Source organism: Jaculus jaculus, chromosome 5 (assembly GCF_020740685.1).
Source record: "Jaculus jaculus isolate mJacJac1 chromosome 5, mJacJac1.mat.Y.cur, whole genome shotgun sequence".
NCBI classification, from domain to species: domain Eukaryota; kingdom Metazoa; phylum Chordata; class Mammalia; order Rodentia; family Dipodidae; genus Jaculus; species Jaculus jaculus.
The window spans coordinates 168,368,672-168,390,487 of record NC_059106.1 but is presented as its reverse complement, the minus strand read 5'-3'; the positions used below and the strand labels follow the sequence as shown (position 1 = coordinate 168,390,487).

At 48.2% G+C, this 21,816-nt stretch overlaps 1 protein-coding gene across 1 annotated transcript in view; it reads left to right on the top strand.

Moving 5' to 3' along the window:
- Xdh (xanthine dehydrogenase) overlaps nucleotides 1–21,816 on the top strand; it is a 37,084-nt gene that overhangs the window by 2,056 nt on the left and 13,212 nt on the right. Inside the window, exons 2-13 of the mRNA XM_045149214.1 lie at nucleotides 5–146; nucleotides 3,363–3,537; nucleotides 4,114–4,197; nucleotides 6,647–6,816; nucleotides 9,186–9,309; nucleotides 11,528–11,647; nucleotides 12,355–12,451; nucleotides 13,288–13,412; nucleotides 14,132–14,265; nucleotides 14,678–14,765; nucleotides 14,861–14,947; nucleotides 21,468–21,659. Coding sequence (XP_045005149.1) covers nucleotides 5–146; nucleotides 3,363–3,537; nucleotides 4,114–4,197; nucleotides 6,647–6,816; nucleotides 9,186–9,309; nucleotides 11,528–11,647; nucleotides 12,355–12,451; nucleotides 13,288–13,412; nucleotides 14,132–14,265; nucleotides 14,678–14,765; nucleotides 14,861–14,947; nucleotides 21,468–21,659 — 1,538 coding nt within the window. The remainder of the gene's footprint in view (nucleotides 1–4; nucleotides 147–3,362; nucleotides 3,538–4,113; nucleotides 4,198–6,646; nucleotides 6,817–9,185; nucleotides 9,310–11,527; nucleotides 11,648–12,354; nucleotides 12,452–13,287; nucleotides 13,413–14,131; nucleotides 14,266–14,677; nucleotides 14,766–14,860; nucleotides 14,948–21,467; nucleotides 21,660–21,816) is intronic.

Genomic DNA, 21,816 nt, shown 5'->3' with positions numbered 1-21,816 from the left:
GAAGATGACATTGCCAAGGTGACCTGTGGCATGAGAGTCCTGTTTAAGCCAGAGACCACCGAGGTCCAGGAGCTGTCCCTTTGCTATGGGGGAATGGCCAACAGGACCATTTCTGCTCTCAAGACCACCCAGAGGCAGCTGTCCAGGTAAGAGCTGGTAGTGTGGTGAAGGTGGGCCACTGCCTTGACTGAGGCTCCTGCAGTGTGGCGTGACTGCTGCCCCTCCTTGTACGGGGCTGCCGCTGCCCGTCTGCTGTCGGTGCCGCGATTACTCACTCTGCCCGCACTGCCGGCGATATTGCCACACGCAGGATTACTAAGTTCTGGTCTTCAACAGAGCACAACATGACAGCAGTCCTGAATCGACCTGAAAAATTGTTTCTGGAGCTGAAAACAAAAATCCTGTCGTAAAGTTTTATTTATTGCCAATCTTTGTACATGTATATAAATGTATTTTGATCACAATCCTCTCCCAATACCTTTGATTATCCACTTTCTCTATTTCTCTCTTTTTTTAAATTTTTTTAAAAAATTTATTTGAGAACGACAGACACAGAAAGAAAGACAGATAGAGAGAGAGAGAGAGAAGGGGCGAGCCAGGGCTTCCAGCCACTACAAAGGAACTCTAGACATGTGCGCCCCCTTGTGCATCTGGCTAACGTGGGACCTGGGGAACTGAGCCTCGAACCGGGGTCCTTAGGCTTCACAGGCAAGCGCTTAACTGCTAAGCCATCTCTCCAGCTCACTTTCTCTATTTCTCTTCCACTGCCTCCTTTCTTCCCAACGAGTCCCTCTTCTATTTTGATATCTTTTTTTTCTTGTGTGTGTGTGTGAGAGAGAAGGGCAGGGGAGAGAGAGAGGGAGGGAGAGATCCACTAAGTTTAATTAGGCTTGCTTGCACACGCAGGGGTGGGGACGGCTTACCAGAGCGCGTGCAACTTATCAGTGGCTTCACCACTGCAGAAAATGCCTCCCCGCCCCCAGCGACCATTAGGAACCCCGCCGGGAGGAACGGGGGGCCTCATGCACCGCCCCATCACCTTGTGTGGACAGTCACTGGGAGGTCGTGAACGCGGTGGCCTTGTCATATCCCCGAGACACCGTCACATAGCACTGTTTCCCGCGCTGACTCTGTGGCTCTTTCCGCCTCCTCTCCCGCGAGCTGCGCAGGGCGCTGCTGGTGTCTCACGGAGCACTCAGTCCCAGTCAGCGATCTGACGACTTTTGAGTCCCCTCCTCACCCCGCCAGTGGTCACTGCCAACTGCCAACAGAAGCCCCTCTGACCAACGCTGAGAACATCTCTATGTCACGCGCATGAACATAACTATGTAGAGGCCTACTTGCTAGACGCAACGTCTCCGATTAGCCAGACAACAGCAGGGGCTCCTCTTCTAGACCTTTTGTAACGATGGCCTGGCATTTCCACTGGACTCTTCAAGTGCACAAGCTTCCCGCTGTGTTGCCGTCGGCCCACTGCATTCCGTTCAGTGACGCGGTGTCCATGTTGGAGCGTAGGAGTGATGGGCCTTGCTACGTGGCCTAGGTAGTAGGCTCTGCCTTGTAGCTTTGTGTAAGCATCCCATGATGTGCACACCGGGAAGAAATCCCCAAGACCACGTTGTCTGAACGTATCCCGGTTGTTAAGTGACGCATGACCTCAGCATGACCGCTGCTGTCCTGCTCCCATCCCTGCCAGGGTCACTCCAGCCTCTTCTTACCGTTGATGCTGCTGTGTTGCAGCGACAGCTACTGCTGCTGCTCCTGTGAATGCTGTTTCTTTAAAAAATTTTTATTTTATTTACTTCATTAGACAGAAAGGAAAAGAGGCAGAGAGAGGGAATGGCTGCACCAGGGCCTCCAGCCGCTGCAAACGAGCTCCAGACGCATGCGCCCCCTTGTGCATCTGCTTACTTGGGTCCTGGGGAATTGAACCTGGGTCCTTTGGTGTTGCGGGCAAACGCCTTAATTGCCGAGCCATCCCTCCAGCCCACGAATGCTGTGTCTGTCGCTGTTGGTATCGCTGCTGGGCTCTCACAGCTGCTATCATCACCATGGCTGGTGTCACCCACAGCAAACCACCTCTGTGGCTCGGTCGCCGCCGAGGCTGCTGCTGTTACCACCACCACTGTCCCTCTACTGCCAACGCTGGTGTCCTGGACGCTCCCCCGGCACCGTCCGTGCGGTCCTCACGTCCACCTCACCGCTGTCGCTGTTAATACTGCCGCTATTGCTCTTGGCCCCATGTTGAGCTATGAGCATGGCTAAGTATGACTTTTATGTCACCTGGGACATTGCTGTCTTGGTTTCTCCCTGAGGCCACTTGTGAGGCTCTCTGTCGCCCTCTCTGCTGCTGCTGCTGCTGGCTCTGAGGACGCGCAGCAGTGTTACCATGACTACTCATTCGACTTTACGTGGTCGCGTGGGGTGCCGCCGCCTCTGCCACGGTTCCCACTTCTGCTTTTGTAGTTACAATTACTGTGGCTGCCACCATGGCTGGCTGCTGCTGGCTGCCACAGAGAGCATTGTGGGTAGTAATGTTGCTGCCAGCCGCCTCCAGCATTATGACCCCATGACTACCGACACTGCCACCACGGCGATTAGAGCTCCTGTCATTAATCCTGCTACTTTTACCACGGCTGTCACGCAGCAACCACGGTTCCATGTTCTTCATGGCGCTGTCCTATGTAACCTTTACAATGACCACCTGGGACAGGTAAAGCTTCACTTGGAATTTGATTGCTTGGCTCTGACACTGACGGCGTGAGTCACACAACTTATGTGATCTCCTTCTGCCCGAGTTTCCCAGTGGTAAAGTGGGTGTGAGCTAGCTCCCGGCTCTGGTCTTTAATTCAATGAACAGTCGCAGATCATATACAGCTCTTAGTCCAGTGCCTCGCACCTGGTGAAAAGCTCAGTAGATGTGATGGTTATTTTTGTGCTTTTAAAAAATTCTATGTGGGCTGGAGAGACAGCTTAGCATTTAAGCGCTTGCCTGTGAAGCCTACCCAGGGCCCACGTTAGCCAGATGCACAAGGGGGCGCATGCATCTGGAGTTCGTTTGCAGTGGCTGGAGGCCCTGGCGCACCCATTCTCTCTCTCTTTGCCTCTTTCTCTCTCTCTCTCTGCCTCTTTCTCTCTCTGTCACTCTCAAGTAAATAAATAAAAATGAACACACACAAAACATTCTATGCGCTTTTCACTATGAGGAGACTGAGGCCCAGCAAGGGTTAAGTCACTTGCAGTTCCAGGCATGTGAGCCAGAGTTTGACCCGAGGTCTGCTTGAGCCAGAGGCCTTGGGCACTGCGCTCCACCACATGATGGGGGTAAGGGGGCAAGCAGTCCACTCCCCACTCTTTGGTAGGTTCTGGAATGAGGAGCTGCTGCGGGATGTGTGCGCAGGCCTGGCAGAGGAGCTGCATCTGGCCCCAGATGCCCCCGGTGGCATGGTGGAGTTCCGCCGCACCCTCACCCTCAGCTTTTTCTTGAAGTTCTACCTGACGGTGCTTCAGAAGCTGGGCAAAGAGATCCCCGAAGATGTGAGTGCGGGCCAGGCCGGGTGCTCTCCTCAGCTCCATGCTTGGGTGTCACAAACCTCCTCTCAGTAGCTGAGGACAGAAAAGCAGGGGCTAGGACATCCTGGGAGAGGACAGGCAGGGGCATGGGCTCTGGGAGCTGAGGAGAGGGCCTGCAAGGGGCATGGGCTGTGTTTTGATCTGGAGATATTGTTTCTTGATCAAACTGAGGATGCTGCTGCGTAAGGGGCTTTAGGCACCCTGTGTGTTCCTTGAATTAGTATTACGAGCATCCTCCATATCATTAAATACCTCCCATGGAGTTGGGGGCAGGGAGGCCTTTCAGCACAGCTTGCTTGCATGTAGAAGGAGGGAACTTCGGGAGTGTTGGTTTTGGGATGAAGCCTTCAGTGGTAGGGACGGGGTGACTGGAGGTGAGGCCAAGGCAGTTATTAAGTACTGCTTTCTAAGAACCCACTTGGGTGTCCAGTCAACCTGTAGAATGAGGGGCACACTTGCCACCTTTATTACTGAGGACAGCAAAGAGGGTGTCAATGACGCAGCATGGTCATGGCCGCCTGTGTTTTCTCACCCCCACAGAGGTGTGGTAAACTGGAGCCCACCTTCGCCAGTGCCACCCTGCTTTTTCAGAAGGACCCTCCGTCCAACATCCAGCTCTTCCAAGTGAGTATATGTGTCCTGTTTAATATCTGAGTCATGCGGCCATATTTGGTGACAGCTGGCAGGTGACCAACTTGAATTGAATGCAGATGCAAAAGACTCTTTCCTTTGTATAAATAGCTGGCAAAGATGGTGGTGGTCATGCCAAGGTGGTGCTGCCAATGTGTCTATATAAGTCTTATTGGCCTAAATTTTTCTCTTAGGATTGGACTATTATGTATACCTGTTCCTTAAATGCAAAAAAAAAAAAATCATTTTGTTTATTCTACTCCTTCTGTGGTGTTAATGTGAAAATTTAGAAGTCTTCTTGAGCATGCATGCTTGTGCGTGTACTCACATCATCCTCCCAGCTGCGTCTCTCTGAGAGGTCTTGAGTGTGTGTGCACGTGTGTGTACTCACATCATCCTCCCAGCTGCGTCTCTCTGAGAGGTCTGGAGTGTGCGTGCACATGCGTGTACTCAAATCATCCTACCAGCTGTGTCTCTCTGAGAGGTCTGGAGTGTGCGTGCACGTGCGTGTACTCACATCATTCCACCAGCTGCGTCTCTCTGAGAGGTCTGGAGTGTGCGTGCACGTGCGTGTACTCATATCATCCTACCAGCTGTGTCTCTCTGAGAGGTCTGGAGTGTGCGTGCACGTGCGTGTACTCAAATCATCCTACCAGCTGCGTCTCTCTGAGAGGTCTGGAGTGTGCGTGCACGTGCGTGTACTCAAATCATCCTCCCAGCTGCGTCTCTCTGAGAGGTCTGGAGTGTGCGTGCACGTGCGTGTACTCACATCATCCTCCCAGCTGTGTCTCTCTGAGAGGTCTGGAGTGTGCGTGCACGTGCATGTACTCACATCATTCCACCAGCTGCGTTCCTCTGAGAGGAATTAGGTGAAGGGTCAGCAAGTCTTTCCTATAAACACTCTTGGCTTTCTGGATCATACAGTCACTATTGCGACTTGTCAACTCTGTCTCTGAAGCCCAGAGCAGTTGGTAGCATGTGAATGAACAGGAGCTTGGGGGCCTTGCACGCACGAGATCCTGGGTTCCATTCTCCAGAACTGCTCGAGCCAGACTGGTGAAAAATCTGTACTTCTCTTACTTAGGAGGTAGAGAGAAGAGGATCAGGAACTCAAGGTTATCCTTGGCTACATAGTGAGGTTGAGGCCAGCCTGGGACACAAAAAGCCTTATCTCTACACCAAACAACAATAATTAAAAAAAAAAAAAAAGGAATTAGTGTGCTGAGTTCCAGTAACTACAAAACCAAGCAATGGCTCAGGTTTGTCCCATAAACTGTAATTTATTGGGCCTTGCATACAGTTCTGCGCCATATCTGCCTGGATTTGAACCCTAACTTTGACATTTTGTATCTGTGTGACTTTGGACTCATTACATACCTTCTCGGTGCTTCCTGGACAAGTTAATCACACCCAGCTGTACATGCACTTGTTTATGCATCAACTGAGGATGGAATGTTTTATAAAAGTAGATTTCTTTGACTGGGGGTATAGATCAGTGGCAGGGGCAAAGTCCTGGGATTGACCCCCAGTTCTATGAAAAAAAATGCTTAGATAATTCCTGGTATATAATAAGTGCTCAGTAAGCCTTAGATACTTTATTATTCTTAAAAACAGGAAAAATAGAACTTTATTATAAAATGAACAATTGTAAGCATTAAGACATACAGAAAAGCATAGCGATGGAAATAAGTTATCCAAATCATAAATCCAAGAGAAAGCTATATTTCCTATTTCTATTTTGCCAGCAATATACAGAATATGCACATATACTTGTCGCGTGTATTTCTGTACAGAGTCAGAATACATAAACGCACACACACAGTGCCTTGTGCGCTAATGTGGGTGTCAGTGTCTTCCTTGGTCACCCACCCCCTTATTTTCTGAGGCAGGATCTCTCAGTTGAACCCAGGGCTCACTGATTTGGCTAGTCTAGCTAAACAGCTTGCCCCAGTGATCCCACGTACACCTGAGCAAGAGATTGCAGGTGGGATTGTCACACCCACCTGGCAGATAAGGGGTGCTCAGGGTCCAAATCATCCTCACGCCTGTGCGGCAAACCCTTTATTCATTAAGTCACTTCCCCAACTCCTATATCATGCCATTATACTTCATGTAAGTATTCGTTTCTACTACTTAAAATTATTCAAAAATAGATTTAATGACTGCATATATTTCCCCTGTGTGAATGTAGCATAACCCAGTCCCTGGCTAATGCACATTAAGAACAGGCTTTTGAGGTTTTTGTTTCCTTGACGTGGCCACACCGTCAGCACCCTGGTCAGGGACTGCTTTGGCGCCCTTCTGTTGGTCTCGCCTCTAAAGCCCCTTGTGTCTTACCCAACCGAACCCACTTGGCTTCAAGTTCTCCCCATTGTCCCCTAGATCTGTGGGGGGGGGGGGGGTTCTCAGCAGCTCAGCCTCACTGGTGGCCATGTTGTTGCAGGAGGTGCCCAAGGATCAGCCCGAGGAAGACATGGTGGGCAGGCCCCTGCCTCACCTCGCTGCGGGCATGCAAGCCTCGGGGGAGGCTGTGTACTGTGATGACATCCCTTGCTATGAGAACGAGCTGGCGCTCCGGCTCGTCACCAGCACCCGCGCCCATGCCAAGATCACGTGAGTGCTGCTGCCCCGGAGGAGCAGACGAGCAGTAGGAGAGGCCCCAGCTCTGAGCACGGCTCCTGAGAAGGTCTGCTGGGAGGAGCACGGAGGGGCTGACGTTAGGGAGGCAGCAGGGGCCGTATCTGGGAAGCCTGGGAATGGGGCGCATGGCTGGAGAAACCAGGAACGTGGCCGACAGGCTCTGAATAAGACCTGGTTAGACTTGCATTTGGAGACCGGGCTAGACATCTATGCAGCACTTCTGGAGAACTTCAATTAACATTCCAGGGAAGAGCCTGGCCTTGGTGTTACAGAGACAGCGCTGAATCCCTGCTCCAGGGCTTAGCCGCTGAGCGCCGTACCCGTGCTCTGAAGGTCTTGGTTTCTCCCTGACGGGGTGTTTGTGACGATCACTGATTGTGTCCACATAGCACCCAGAAGATAATAACCACCATGTATATGCATCTGTTAACTGCCAAAAGACTGCACAGCAAGAATTGCATTTCAGGGCTGGAGAGATGGTGTAGCGGTTAAGGTGTTTGGCTGCAAGGCCCAAGGACCCATGTTAAACTCTCCAGATCCCACATAAGCCAGATGTACAAGGTCGCACATAAGCACAAGGGGGCACACACATCTAGAGTTCTATTACAGTGGCTGGAGGCCCTGGTTCACCAATTCTCTCTCTCTCTCTCCCTCCTTCTCAGAAAAAGGCCAGTCTGTTGGGCCTAAAAAAGAATTGCATTTCAAAAATAATAACAGAAACAGTAAGAACAGTAATGCTTGATGTTTAGGTGATGTTCAGAGTTTGACACTCAGTTTTAAGTATTTATGGGCACATTCATCACTATTTATTTATTTATTTAGAGACAGCGAGAGAGAGAGGGTGGGGCGGGGGGGAGAAACAGAGAATTGGCTCACCAAGGCCTCAGCCACTGCAGCTGAATTCCAGATGCTTGTACCACCTAGTGGTCTCATGTGACCTTGTGCTTGCCTCACCTTTGTGCGTCTGGCTAATGTGGGATCTGGAGTCAAGCATGGGTCCTTAGGCTTTAGGCAAGCACCTTAACCACTAAGCAATCTCTCCAGCCCCATTTTCATTCTTCACAAGAGCCCTTGGGCAGGTCCTGGTATGTTCCTGCTCTGGCCCAGGAAACTGGGGCACAAGCAGGGGAAGATACTTGCCCAACGCCCTATAGCTGGCAGGTGGCAATCTATTGGAGGCCAAATTGCATTAGGAACTGGGCCGTGTGACTGCTGATGTTCAAGCTGAGTAGGACAGCAGGAAAATCCCTCCCTCTGGACCCAGGGTTGGTCTCCTCATCAATGTCTTTTCTCCTGGAGACTCCTAGCCTGCAGACAGGCTTCAAGAATGGTGGGTTAGACAGAGTATGTAGAAGACAAAGATTTTCCAGCCCATGGAAGGTAACGTTGGTTTTGGTTGACATGGCTGCCAGCTAGGTGTAAATTCTCTTGCTTTTCTCCTTTCCTGCGCCCGCATTGGCAGAACCCTGACTCACAGAGTCTACACGTCAGCGCCCTTCATGCAGGCAGGGTGTGAGCGGGCGTGGGGGGGGAGTGCGCGCGTGACCCTGACAATTCTGCGCTGCTCGTGCTCCGCAGGGCAGAAGCTGCGCCGACTCTCGCGTCCTCCCCACTCACCTTGGCTCGGATCCCAGTTTTGTCACTTTCTGGCTGAGTGACTTCGGACAAGCTAGCTCCCCCAGAGCTGGAGCTCCCCTCGACCCATGCGGGGGGTCGCGAAGTTCACTCCCGGGGTTTCTTGTGAGGATGAGTTGTTTGGAATTGCTTCTTTCAGGACAGCTTCCAGACCGTTCCCTGAGCTGCCTCAGCCTGGGAGACAGTATAGCTGGTAAACTCCAGGTGCCCTCCCCACTTTGAGGTCTGTTCCGCTTGTGTCTAGGATGCTCTGCTGCTATGTCATAGCACTATAATATGTGGACAGGGAGGCTGTGTACAGATGTTCAGGGCCACGGGATCCATGGCACAGCTGAAGGCCCTCAGATTGGTGCTGGATCTTGTTGAGGAAGACCTTAGCCTGGACTTTCCAGAGCCAATGCTGCTCAGTAAGACGTGGCTTCTTTGAACTTGGAGACCAGACCAGGCACAGTATCTGATTGGTGGTGGCAATGGAAGTCTTGATCCTTTTAGATTCCCAGAGGCATCTGACCCAGTGGATGACCCATGGTGACATTGAATCAACATCCCAAGAATAGAATTGAACTGACTTAATAGAAAAGAAGATAAAGGAAGAAAGGAATTAGGATGGAGGAAGGACATTAAATGTGGGCAGGTCATCCAAGCCAGGTAAAGCGCCTCTTGCTTCGGTTTGCTGAGCTGACCACTCACCTTGCTTGCTCTCGCAGGTCCATAGACACCTCGGAGGCTAAGAAGGTGCCAGGCTTTGTTTGTTTCCTCTCAGCAGATGATATTCCTGGGAGCAATGTGACGGGCATTTGCAGTGATGAAACAGTCTTTGCAAAAGATAAGGTAAACTTGGATTTTTCTTCTGAGATAAATGTATTAAATCGTGAAGTTTTCATTTGTGCCCTAACCTCAAATATATTCTGTCAATCTCCACTGATCAGTGTCCATGACAGTCCACAAACAGATGGAATATGTTGCTTGTTTATTTAATTGGTGACTGCTGTTTATACGTAGTAGAATGACACCTTGCCAAAAGGCTGGTGGCTGTATTTGAATTAATAATTGGGCTGCTAATGTATAATTTTAAGCCACTTTATAAAGAGAAAACAGGAACGCATTAAATAAACTAAGTAGAGAAGCAATCACAATACCACCACTATGTGTAAATAGCCTACTTTTATGAATGTTTGTTGATCGATTTCAACTACATGGACTTCTGCAACAACAGTTTCCAAACCCTTAAGACAGTTGTTATAAAACTCCTTACATTTTGCACACAGGATAGTTCCCTGATGGTCAATTTATAATTTTAGTACTGACCAAATATTGCAAATTAGATGTGAGTGGGCACTGGTGAGGGGTAAACTCACCTTTTCGTTGATACAAATGTGAAGGAAAGAATAGAAAGCTACAAATATGAAACCCGAGGGTGGCCTGGGGGGATGGCTTGGTGCTTAAGGTGTTTGCCTGCAAAGCCAAAGGACCCAAGTTCAATTCCCCAGGACCCACGTTAGCAGATGCACAAGGGGGCGCACATGTCTGGAGTTCATTTGCAGTGGCTGGAGGCCCTGGTGCACCCATTCTCTCTCTCTGTCAAATAAACAAGTAAAAATAAAAATATTTAAAAGACATGGGGGCTCCATAGTATTGCTGGCATCTTGTTTCAAGACAATCGACGAGATAACAAGCAAGCAATACTAGAGAGCCACTGCCTGTTTGAATCAGGTGTCCCCCACACACTCTGTTCTCAGTGCTTGGTCCCCAGCAGGTGGCATTTTGGGGAGGTGGAGCCTTGCTGGAGGAGGTGTGTCCCCTGGGAGTGGACCTTGAAGTTTAGTGGCCCCTAGCTTGCCTGGGTTAGCTGCTCACTCTCCTGCTGCTGGCAGAGGTGATGTCTGGCCCCTGCTCATGCCATACTTTCCTCTGCCATCATGAAGCTTCCTCTCAAGACTGAAGCCAAAATAAAAATCTTTTCTCCCATCATCTGCTTTGGGTCTGGTGCTTTATGCAGCAGTGAGAAGGTGACTACAACGCCAGCTGTGTCAATAACTCCTTTGTGTCCTTCCGAGGTAATTATCACAGGCTTGCTCGCATGCTAAGCCATGGTTCATATTGTGAGAAATCCATATAAAATGTTAAACTGGATAGCAGGGGTTTTTTGTTTATTTTTGGTGGATATTGATTAAAATTATCACTTAAGGGTAACTATTATGTTTCATGGAACTGAATTTTTTTAAAAAGAAAATGACAATCACTATCCTATACATTGAAAAGTGTCATCAAGTCTAAGAACCACCATTTGTGAACTACAGCTTTGGGACGCCTAGATGAAGTGTGAGACATGATGGTGGCATTTGAGGCCCTTTGTCATCAACCTGGGAGGTGGCACCTAAGAGAGTGATGAGGCAGAAAAATGCTGGAGATGAGAGTCTAGGCCAAGACTGAGCTACAAAGGAGCCATCATCCAGTCGTGAGCTTACCTCTTGGGTCTCCAGACCCTGCACAGGGCGACCAAGGTGGTTGGAGCAGATCAGCATTGACAAGCAGACTTCCTGGTACCGTGTCTCCCACACTGCCCATGGAAGACATGGGTAACCAATGTACCAGAATTGGCCATTGATCTCTATGTCTTATTGTACCAATTCTAATGAATTCTTATGAAGAGGCATATAACCTCAGATAGTAGGCTAAGGAAACAAAAGCCCCAGGACATCCCCAAAATGGCCTCTGATTGTAATAGTAGTGACATCCTTTGCTTCTTGGAACAAACCACAAATAATTTGTAGTTATGTTCTTTTTTTTTCTTTAAAAGAACAATTATATTCTTTAGCAATATTCTAATTTATTTATTTGCAATGAGAGAGAGAGTGAGAAAAAGAGAGAGAGAGAGAGAGCGAATGGGTCCCCAAGGCCTCTTGCCACCACAAAAGGACTCCAGATGCGTGGTTCAGTTTGTGCTTCTGGCTTTACATGCCAGGCTTTGCTGGCAATCACCTTCAACCACTGAGCCACCTCTCCAGCTCCTCAGCTATGTTCTTTTACAATCTCTCCCTGCTTCTAGGTCACCTGTGTTGGACATGTCATTGGTGCTGTGGTCACTGACACCCCAGAGCACGCACAGAGAGCTGCTCTTGGGGTGAAGATCACCTACGAAGACCTTCCGGCCATTATCACAATGGAGGTAACTGAGGATGAGCTGCTTGTGTAGAGGAGTGAGCTCCTGCCCTCCAAGTTGGGTGCCATGGGGGAATTTAGCTACAGACGATTGTTTGGATTTTCAGCTTCGCAGTGGTGTGAGAACCATTGTGAACTGCAACCATTCTGCTTCTCACTTGCATACTCGTAATGATAAATCATAAGATGCCAACACTGTATTTTCAAACAGGGTTTGTGTTAGATCAGTTTGCCTGATTATTGTGCCTTGAGTATGTTAGGGTAAAGCTTTGATGTTCTGGAAATTAAGCAAATTAAATGTATTTTTGACGTATTATATTTTCAACTTGCCATAGATTTGTTGTGGTGCAACCCTATCATAAGTTAAGGGACGTCTGTAAGTGGCTTTTAAAATTTCCTCCAGCCCTGTAATTTTTGCTCCAATGATGCCTTCCCTTTCATGATCTTAGGTCCATTCCAGTAACAGCCACACTGAGATCCTCTTTCCCCAAATTTCAGTCACAGTTGGTTCACTCTGGGATGCCTTGTTTTTCTGGAGGTTCAGGATTGTTTGCCTACTACTAAGGTGATGGACAGAAGGACATGATTGCCTGGGCTACAGCAGAGCTTGCTTTAAGTCTGTGAACGAACTCATAGGGAGGCTTATGTGAGAAGAGAGAGGCCATCTTCCTCCTTCCAAAAGCCACGTGGCTGAAGCTTCTTTTTGGTCCTCAGGATGCCATAAAGAACAACTCCTTCTATGGCTCTGAGCTGAAGATCGAGAAGGGAGACCTCAAGAAGGGGTTTTCTGAAGCTGACAACGTTGTCTCAGGTACAGATACACTGCGTGACATTAGGGATGGCATGGCTCTCAGCTAGAGATACTTGTGGAGCCCTTGAGCAGGGAAGCGGTGGTCACCCTTCTGTAACACAGGATCCCCTCTGGCATCTGGAAGGAAACACTCCAGTTGGCTGGGACGGAGCTTCCCTGTTTTATTCTTTACTCTTCTGTCTCCGGGCTGGATATACCTAAGCGATCTTAGGTTGTACATTTGCAAGACTGTCTAGGGAAGATGATGGTGACATCTGTGCTCATCTTTGGGTCTGCTACCCACACAGACTCCCGAAGGAGCTTCTTCCTCTTCTCTGCTAGCTTTCAATGCTCACTATACTTTCTTCACCGTGACTCTGAGAAATCAGGCCCACAGCTCCCAGCCCAAGAGAAGGCTACCGATCAGCCCTCTTTGTATGCTTTCTACACTGGCTGTCAGGGCATTGCTAGGTCACTAGCAAGCAAACGAACTGATTCTCCAACAGGTCTGATTGCTTTAGTTCTGGAAGGTACTCCCATTTTCAGCATTTCAACCATATCTCTGATATTCCTTCTTTATCTTTTCTAAACGCGGATACCAATGACAGTGGTAGAGACCCCTGATCTCCACTGGCTGTGGGCTTCACACCTGCTGTATTTCCATACTGTTCTGGTCTCTTTACTGGGGTGTGGAATAGGGGAAGAGACATAAATCCCAGATTGCTAAGATTTTGAGACTCTTGCACCCAAGCTGGGAAATGCAGATGTCCCCTGTGAGCAGAGCACACACGCTCCTTAGCATCAAACATACCACTCTGTAGCACTGTGCTCACGGAGGGCTCTCATTGCTTCACCAGGGGAGCTGTACATTGGTGGTCAGGAACACTTCTATCTAGAGACCAACTGCACCATTGCTGTCCCAAAAGGCGAGGCAGGAGAGATGGAGCTCTTTGTGGGAACACAGAACACCATGAAAACCCAGGTAGGTGATCTTAGATTCTCTGCAACCCTGGGGCGGTGACCAGGGAGTCCTAGCGGGCCAAGAGAGCAGGTTGGGAGATGGGAACAGGGAGATCTGGGCTGGTCCTGCAGGGGGTGTGGGCACCCTGAATCTGGAGCCATATCCTGTCACTCCAAAGTGCTGTCACCAGGCTTGCCACATAACTTTCTCTGTCCCAGTTTCCTCATCTGTGAGGGTTACTTCACTCCTTCTGCAAACCCTGGGAAGCCTTAGCATGAATCATTGCAACGCTATATGTCCTCGGTCAAGACACGACCTGGCCAAGTTTCTCATCTTTAAAGTGAAGGGTGGGCCTAAGTGATAGCTGAGGGGACCATCCACCAATTCTCAACTGCCTGTGCAGGATAGTGGCTTCCAGCCTGTCGGCAGGTGGTTACACCTTTCTGGCCGAGCAGCCCCACCCAGACGGAATGATTCGGGCTCTGAAAGTATCCCACTATCTTGCCCCTCTGGTTCAAAACAAGGGTCTGAGTGGCCTGAGTCCAGTCTCCAGTGGAAGATGGGTACTGGACCCTGGCGCCACCCATGGGAAGAGAAGGGGTACTTTCACTCTAGGAATTCCAGAATTCACAGTGGCACTTGAGCCCATGCAAGGTGGGGCAGGAGGAAGTGGGGGTGGTCAGGCCCGGGAAGGGTCCAAAGGATCCATCGGTGCGCATTCCCATCCCTTCCTCCCGTAGAGCTTCGTGGCTCAGATGCTGGGTGTTCCCGCAAACCGGATCGTCGTGCGGGTGAAGAGGATGGGAGGAGGCTTTGGCGGGAAGGAGACCCGGAGCACTGTGGTGTCCACTGCTGTGGCTTTGGCTGCCTACAAGTGAGTTTCCCCCAGCAAGTGCTGGGAAGCCAGGCCGGCTCAGTCAGGAAGGCCTTCTGGGTTCTCACCGTGTAGGAAGTAGTTTCCCTTGCTTTGACTGCTCACAGCTTTCTGTGTTTAGGACCCCTGGATATAAGAGTGAGGGTCACCTCAACTGTCTCTTCACTCACTGACCGAAATGTCTTCATCTTATCCCTTTTACCTGGCTGTGAATTCATTCCCTGGGCTTTAAGACATGGCCTCCATCGTGATACTCCCTGTGTGAGCCAACACAGAACCTGCACAGCAAAGAGGCTGGTGCTCAGTGTGTGGATGGAAAAGGAGTGCCTCCTCGCTGCTTGCGTGGCAGGGACTCACGGGCATGGACTGCCGAGGGCTCACGGGCGTCTAACCTTCTTGGTTTCCCCCTCAGGACAGGTCGCCCTGTGCGCTGCATGCTGGACCGTGATGAGGACATGCTGATAACTGGTGGTAGACATCCTTTCCTGGCTAGATACAAGGTTCTTGACTTCTCTGCTTTCTCAGGTGGCATAAGCAAGAGGGAAGGATTGGGGCAGAGAGAAGGGCATTGTTGAATAATCACTCCTTTTACTAGGTCGGCTTCATGAAGACCGGGAAGATTGTGGCCCTGGAGGTAGATCACTTCAGCAATGCGGGGAACACCCAGGATCTCTCTCAGGGTGTAAGTAAGATCTGCCCTTGAACCTAGGGGAGGCTAAAAAGTTAAGGGTGCACCCCCCAGTTTGCTGTCCTCCCCTGATTCTTGCTTGCCTGTTGTTTTCAGTAGCCTCCTAGCTGGTCTCCACCTTCAACTTCTCACCTGTGGTTAATCTCTTACTACAGGGGTGACCATCTTTGATTAGAAACTCCCCCTTCCTATTCAAGATATTTTACTAAGCTAGCGAAGTTTGTGGCAAAACTTTATGTATGGTGTGGTAACATTGTGTATGCGTGTAATATTAATTTATATATAGTTGAAATAAAAGCTATAGGCAAATTAAATTTGATAAATTTTAATCAAACAAAGAACACTTCATCAACCTGTCAGCTGGCAAAACCAGGAGCTCAGGGGGCTCTGCCTCATGGCAGGGCTCTGCCAGGTGGTATTTGTGGGCACAAAACAGAAGTGAGATGTAGAAATAACTTGACTGGCTACAGCTTGGACTTGCCTTATTTGAGCAGGGTTTGATTGGTTGGTAGCCCATGAGTGACTTTGATTGGCTAAGATGCAACTGCTTGTTACAAAAATATACTCCATGTCATTCTTCCTGTTAGCTCATGAGGCATGTTAGTCTGCATTCATTCCATAAGATTCCAGGTACAGAGATATCCTCCAATAAAATTTAGTGTCAATTAATAATACTTAGAGTGGAAGTTAATTTTACCCTAGTTCTGGAGGCTAATTGTCTAAAATGCAGGTGTTGGTAGGCCCACACTCCTGCAGGCTCTGGGGCAGAATCTATTCTTTGGCTTTCCAATAAGTCCTTGACTTGTCACATCCGGTTTCTGTCTCTGTATTTATATCATCTTGTCCTCTTTTTGTCTGTTTTCATCTGTCTCTACTTTCTCTTACAGAGATGTGTGATTGCACTAAGGATCTACTCCAGTGATCCAGGATAAGCTGCTTCTCACAAGGCCCTTAGTTATCTAATCTGTTGTCATTTAAGGTAGCATTCACAGTTCCCAAGCTTAGGAAGTTAATATATCTTTATATTTAGAAAGGGACTTTTAAAACTCTACCATATGGAGAGTGTTTATTAACTGTTCATTAGATTCTGTTGGCTGACATTGTTGACTTCTTCTGTATACTTCCTGATTTCTGGTTGAGTTTTTCTACTAAATTTTAGACAGGGACATTGAAACCTTAAATCTTAATTGTGGATTTCAGTCCTACCAGTTTAAAAAATTATTTATTTGCAAGGAGAAAGAGAGAGTGGGAAGAGAGAGAGAGGGGGGGGTTGGGTGCTCCAGGGCTCCCAGCTACTACAGATGAAATCCAGATGCATGTACCGCTTTGTGCATCTGGCTTTATGTGGGTACTGAGAAATCAAATCTGGGTCATTAGTCTTTGCAAGCAAGCATCTTAGCCACTGAGCAATCTCTCCAGCACAAGTTCTACCAGTTTTTACTTCACATACTTTAAAAAATATTTTAGAAATATTTTATTTTTATTTATTTATGTGTGTATGTGTGTGTATGTTCTTCATGATGGTGTTACTGGAGAATGCAGGCCTATTTTTCAGGTTCTTAGTCCTGCAGATGGAATAAAGATGAACTCCAGGACAATTTTATTGGCATTTCAGAGAAAAAAAACAACAGAGTAGGTAGGTTAGAGCTCTCAGCAGCTGTCCAGGAAGAGGAAGGAAGTAATAATTTCTGAATTAGTGGTGAAGAGATCTCAGACAGGCTCAGCAGTGGAAGCCTTCAAGTATCTGCCAAGGTTAGGGGTCTTTGGATAGAGTGAGAATGCCTACAGTGTCAGAGAAGGAAGGCTTTAGGACTTTGGCTGATGCCAGAGAAAGTGAGCTAGAAAGAGGAGAAAGAAAAAGTTAAGTGTTCTAGCCTGGCGTGGTGGAACACTGAGTTGTTAAGAACATATATAACCAGTGGCCTGGGATGAAATAAAATCCATTGTGAAAACCCACAAATTGGCCTTACTAGTAGCACTTTTTAAAGTTTTTAAATATTAATTTTATAGCCATACTAGCTATATGTGTATAGATGTTTGTACTTGAAAAAATGTTTGTACTTGAAAAAGATGTATTTCTGGAAAAGTAGAAGTTTCCCATTTTGTCTTTTGGGTCCCACTTCTCTGTGCTATGGGACTAATTAGCTCATTTAGAAAACCTAACACTTCATATCAAGTGTTAAAATTGTTTAAGAACAGGAAATATTTCTAGTGTTCTCACCATGTATAACACAATTTTTGGTGTTGTGGAATAAATTAGGTTGAAAAGCATACAGTACTTGTCCCCAGAGCTCTTTAATGTTTTTAAGGCAACCCTGTGATTCTTTCTTGAGTGCCTAGCTTTAAGATGGCATCATGAAGATGAATATGCCATTCTTACAGCCTTCACAAAGTATGGCAGGAGCTAAAAAAAGAAAGGAGAGGATCCCAGGCCAGCCTGGGCTGGAATGAAACCCTACCTCAAAAAACCAAAAAATTAAAAAATAAAAAAAAGGACAAGGGAAAAGAAAAGAAAAAGGAGAGACACACATGGGAGAGAGGGAAGGAATGAAGAAGAAAGGAAAGGAGGAAGAGTATAAGTTGACAAGGTTTCAAGAAGAAGCAAAATATGTATCTTAGAGATAATCATCCATGATGACTGAGACTGGAATGATTAAAGATACACAGAGCAACTTATTTATGGGAAGAAGAGGCCACGCAGGGGAAGCAAACTAAAACCAATGTGAAACACACATGCAGCACTAATGAAAGCCATTGTTTATTCCAGAAGGATTACATATTATAACTTAAAGAGAGAGCAGTGCTATACAGAACAGTCCAGGAATGAAAATAAGCTCTTGTGAATTAAAACGATAAGAGAGGTTGAAAGGACCTTGACGGATCTCCTTAAAAGAGCAAAGGGTGTGGAAAAGTAAGAGAGAAGTTATAAGAAAATTTGACGACCAGTCAGAAGTAAAGAACAGAAAAAGCAGATGGGAGAAGGCTATCCAGAAATGATTTTTAAAGTCTTCTCAAATGATGGACATACATTTTGAGACTAAAAGAGACCAACATGGACTGGGTAAACAGTTCAGCTAGTAAAGTGCTTTGCTTTGCTACCTTAAGGAAAGACTTGAATTTGATCCCCAGAACCTACTGAAATATGCTAGATGTGGTGACACTATGATCCCAGTGCTGGAGAGGCTGAGACAGGAGGATTCTTGGGGCTCACTGGCCAGCTAGTCCAGCGTCATTGGTGAGACCCCGGCCAGTGACAAGCCTCTGTTACCAAAGAAGGTAGATGTCATACCTGAGGAATGATGCCCAAGGTTACCTCGTGGCCTCCACAATCACGTGCACATATATGCTCACACACCAACACACACACACACACACATGTGCCCATTTACATACAAACACACATGAGTGTATACCCTACACACACAAAGAAAAAGAGACCACTGATAATAAGGTAAAATAAACACACTAAATTAGATCATTGTGAAATTTAGAAACCTGGAGACTAAGAGAGTTCTTTTTTTTTTAAGGCAGGTTAAAAACAGGATGCTTTCCAAGAACTGGAAAGGCAGTGATTGCTTCTCAGTCCCAGGGAACTCTGGTATACTAGTAAAATGTCTTCAAAGTGGAGAGAGAGAGAGAGAGAGAGAGTCCCTAGGACGCTTACTTCCAATATAGAATTCTTCCCAGAGTCAAACCATTGATTCAAGGTCTTTGTGCATCCTTTCTTGAGAAGATATGGATGGATGTCCTCCAACAAAGCAAGGGAGAAAAGCCAAAAAGACAAAGACACCAGACCCAGGAGCTGATGACTCCCCATGGACGTGAAGGGAATCTTGGATGTTGGGGGTTTCTGGAGGCAGCTGAACAGCAGGATCAGTGGGCCCCAGATGAAGGTGGAAAAGCCAGACTTCCAGGACGGATTTCTTTAAAATGAGATGGGAAGAAAGAGATGCTGATAGAAAAACCTAATGTGATTCATCACGTCAAGGGCAATTTCGCCACGGCTTAGTAACACCCGCACCAGAAATGAAGCCAATGAGGAGCTCAAGCGTTGGGGTGAAAAAGAAAAAAGCGGTATAAAGAAAGGGAGAAGTAGGGCGGGGAACAGCTCGGTCAGGAAAGTGCTTGTCTCGCAAGCTTGTCTCTGGAACCTGAGCCAGGCCTCCAGCACCACTGGGCAAACTCCAGTTGTGGCAGCCAAACCTGCAGTCCCAGGGCCGCGGGGCAGAGCCAGGAGGGACCTGGAACATCCTGGCTAGGCAGTCTAGTCTAATTAGTGGTCTCCGGGCCAGTAAGACCCGTGTCGAGGGAGGTGGACCGTACTCCTTAGGATGACTCTGAGATGATCCTTGGGCCTCCACGTTCATGTGCACTTGCTCACACGTACAAAGTACATTAAGAAAGAACTGACCGGGCTGGAAGGATGGCTTAGCAGTTAAGGCGTTTGCCTGCAAAGCCAAAGAACCTCGGTTTGATTCTCCAGGATCCACGTGAGCCAGATGCACAAGGGGGCGCATGTGTCTGGAGTTCCTTTGCAGTGGCTGAAGGCCCTGGGGCGCCCAGTCTCTTTCTCTCTCTCCCCTGTGTCTTTCTGTCTTTCAAATAAATAACTGATCATAGTGTAACTGCATGATTCGTTCATAATGGGTACTGAGTTATAGCATCCCACTGAATATTGATTAGATCAAAATGGCTCTATATTGTGAGGTAGGAAGTTGGTATGTGATGCCCTGTGGGCTCAGCTCACCTGCTTAGGTGGGTCTGCTCTTCAGATCAGCTGCGCTGATGCTGGGGCTGGGGAGGGGCACCCTGAGCTGTCCAGTGGTTCCTGGTGTTGGCATGTGGGGAGAGGAGGGTGTGGAAAGCTGTCTGAAGGTGTTCTGGAGCTGCACTCTGGATTCTGTTGTCTTCTCCTTCACATATATACATTTGGAAGGCCAGTGTGAGTAGGAGTGCCCTTTTGCCTGTAGTTTGGCTCTTGCTAGCTCAGGCCGGGTCCTCAGAGTAGAAGCTTTTGAGCCAGGTGTGGTGGCGCACGCCTTTACTCCCAGCCCTCGGGAGGCAGAGGTAGGAGGATCGCCGTGAGTACAAGGCCTCCCTGAGACTCCATAGTGAATTCCAGGTCAGTCTGAGCTAGAGTGAGACCCTACCTTGAAAAAAAAAAAAAAGAGTAGAACTTTACCCAGTGGTCTCTGGCTGGCCAGATCCCTACTGACTGTGATTGCTGGAAGCTCCACCTCCCTCCTGCTTCCTTGCTAGGGCCTCACCTCAGTTAATTCATTGCACACCTTCACCGTCTGGTAGACCAGCGAGTGCATTATGTGTTATCCTGATCTTTATCCCTAGGCTTCCTGGGTGATGCTCTTAATATACCTTTTATTAAAAAAAAAACTTAAAAAATTATTTATTTATTTATTTGAGAGTGACAGGCAGAGAGACAGAGAGAGAAAGAGGCAGACAGAGAGAGAGAATGGACACACCAGGGCCTCAGGCCAACAAACTCCACACATGTGCACCCCCTTGTGCATCTGGCTAACATGGGTCCTGGGGAGTCGAGCCTCAAACCAGGGTCCTTAGGCTTCACAGGCAAGTGCTTAACTGCTAAGCCATCTCTCCAGCCCTTATTCCACCTTCCTAACAGGAACTTGGAATCAATTCTTTTTAAAAAAATTTCATTTCTTTATTTATTTGAGAGAGAGAGAGAGAGAGAGAGAGAGAGAGAGGGAGGGAGGGAGGGAGGGAGGGAGGGAGGGAGGGAGGGAGGGAGGGAGAGAGAGAGAGAGAGAGAGAGAGAGAGAGAGAGGAAATGAGCATGCCCGGGCCTCCAGCCACTGCAAATGAACTCCAGACCCCTTGTGCATCTGGCTTATGTGGGCCCTAGGAAATTGAACCAGGGTCTTTAGGCTTTGTAGACAAACACCTTAAATGCTAAGCTATTTCCCCAACCCAGAATCAATTCTTTTTAATTTTTTTTGAGAGAGTGAGTAAGAGAGAGAGAGAGAATTGGTGCTCCAGGGCCTCAGCCACTGTAATCAGACTCCAAATGCTTGTGCCACCTAGTGGCCATGTATGACCTTGCGCTTGCCTCCCCTTTGTGCGTCTGGCTTACATGGGATATGGAGAGTTGAACATGGATCCTTAGGCTTTGCAGACAAGCACCTTAACCACTAAGCCATCAAATGATCAGAGGTCCAGAGAAGAACTTTTCCAGACAGAAGCTATGGTAAGGTGCAGCAAGAAGGCTGACTGAGGAGGCAGAGGTAGGAGGATCACTGTGAATTTGAGGCCACCCTGAGACTACGTAGTGAATTCCACATCAGCCTGGGCTAGAGTGAAACCCTACTTCAAAAAAAAACAAATCAAAATCAAGAACAATGAAAAACATAGGCCCGCAGAGTAGCGGTTGACAGTGGAGAGAGGAAGGGCCCAGATGCAGCTCTTGGTGTTCCTGTGGTGATACAGTGAAGTCAGGAGAGTCTCCTGTCCTCTCTCATCTTGGGTTCCTCTGCTTCAGATAATGGAACGAGCTCTGTTCCACATGGACAACTGCTATAAGATCCCCAACATCCGGGGCACTGGGCGGATGTGCAAGACCAACCTACCCTCCAATACAGCTTTCCGGGGCTTTGGGGGGCCTCAGGGAATGCTCATCGCTGAGCATTGGATGAGTGAAGTCGCGGTGACCTGTGGGCTACCTGCGGACGAAGTAAGCTGGCTGACAGTGGGTTACTGATTTGGGGGCAGAGTGACTCTGAACTTCAGGGACTCCCACAGGGGCAGAAGATTACTGGTTCTTCTGAGGGACCTGGAAGCTCAAATTTAGGTTGTCCCCATCCCCAATCTCCTGCCACCACAAGGCCTAA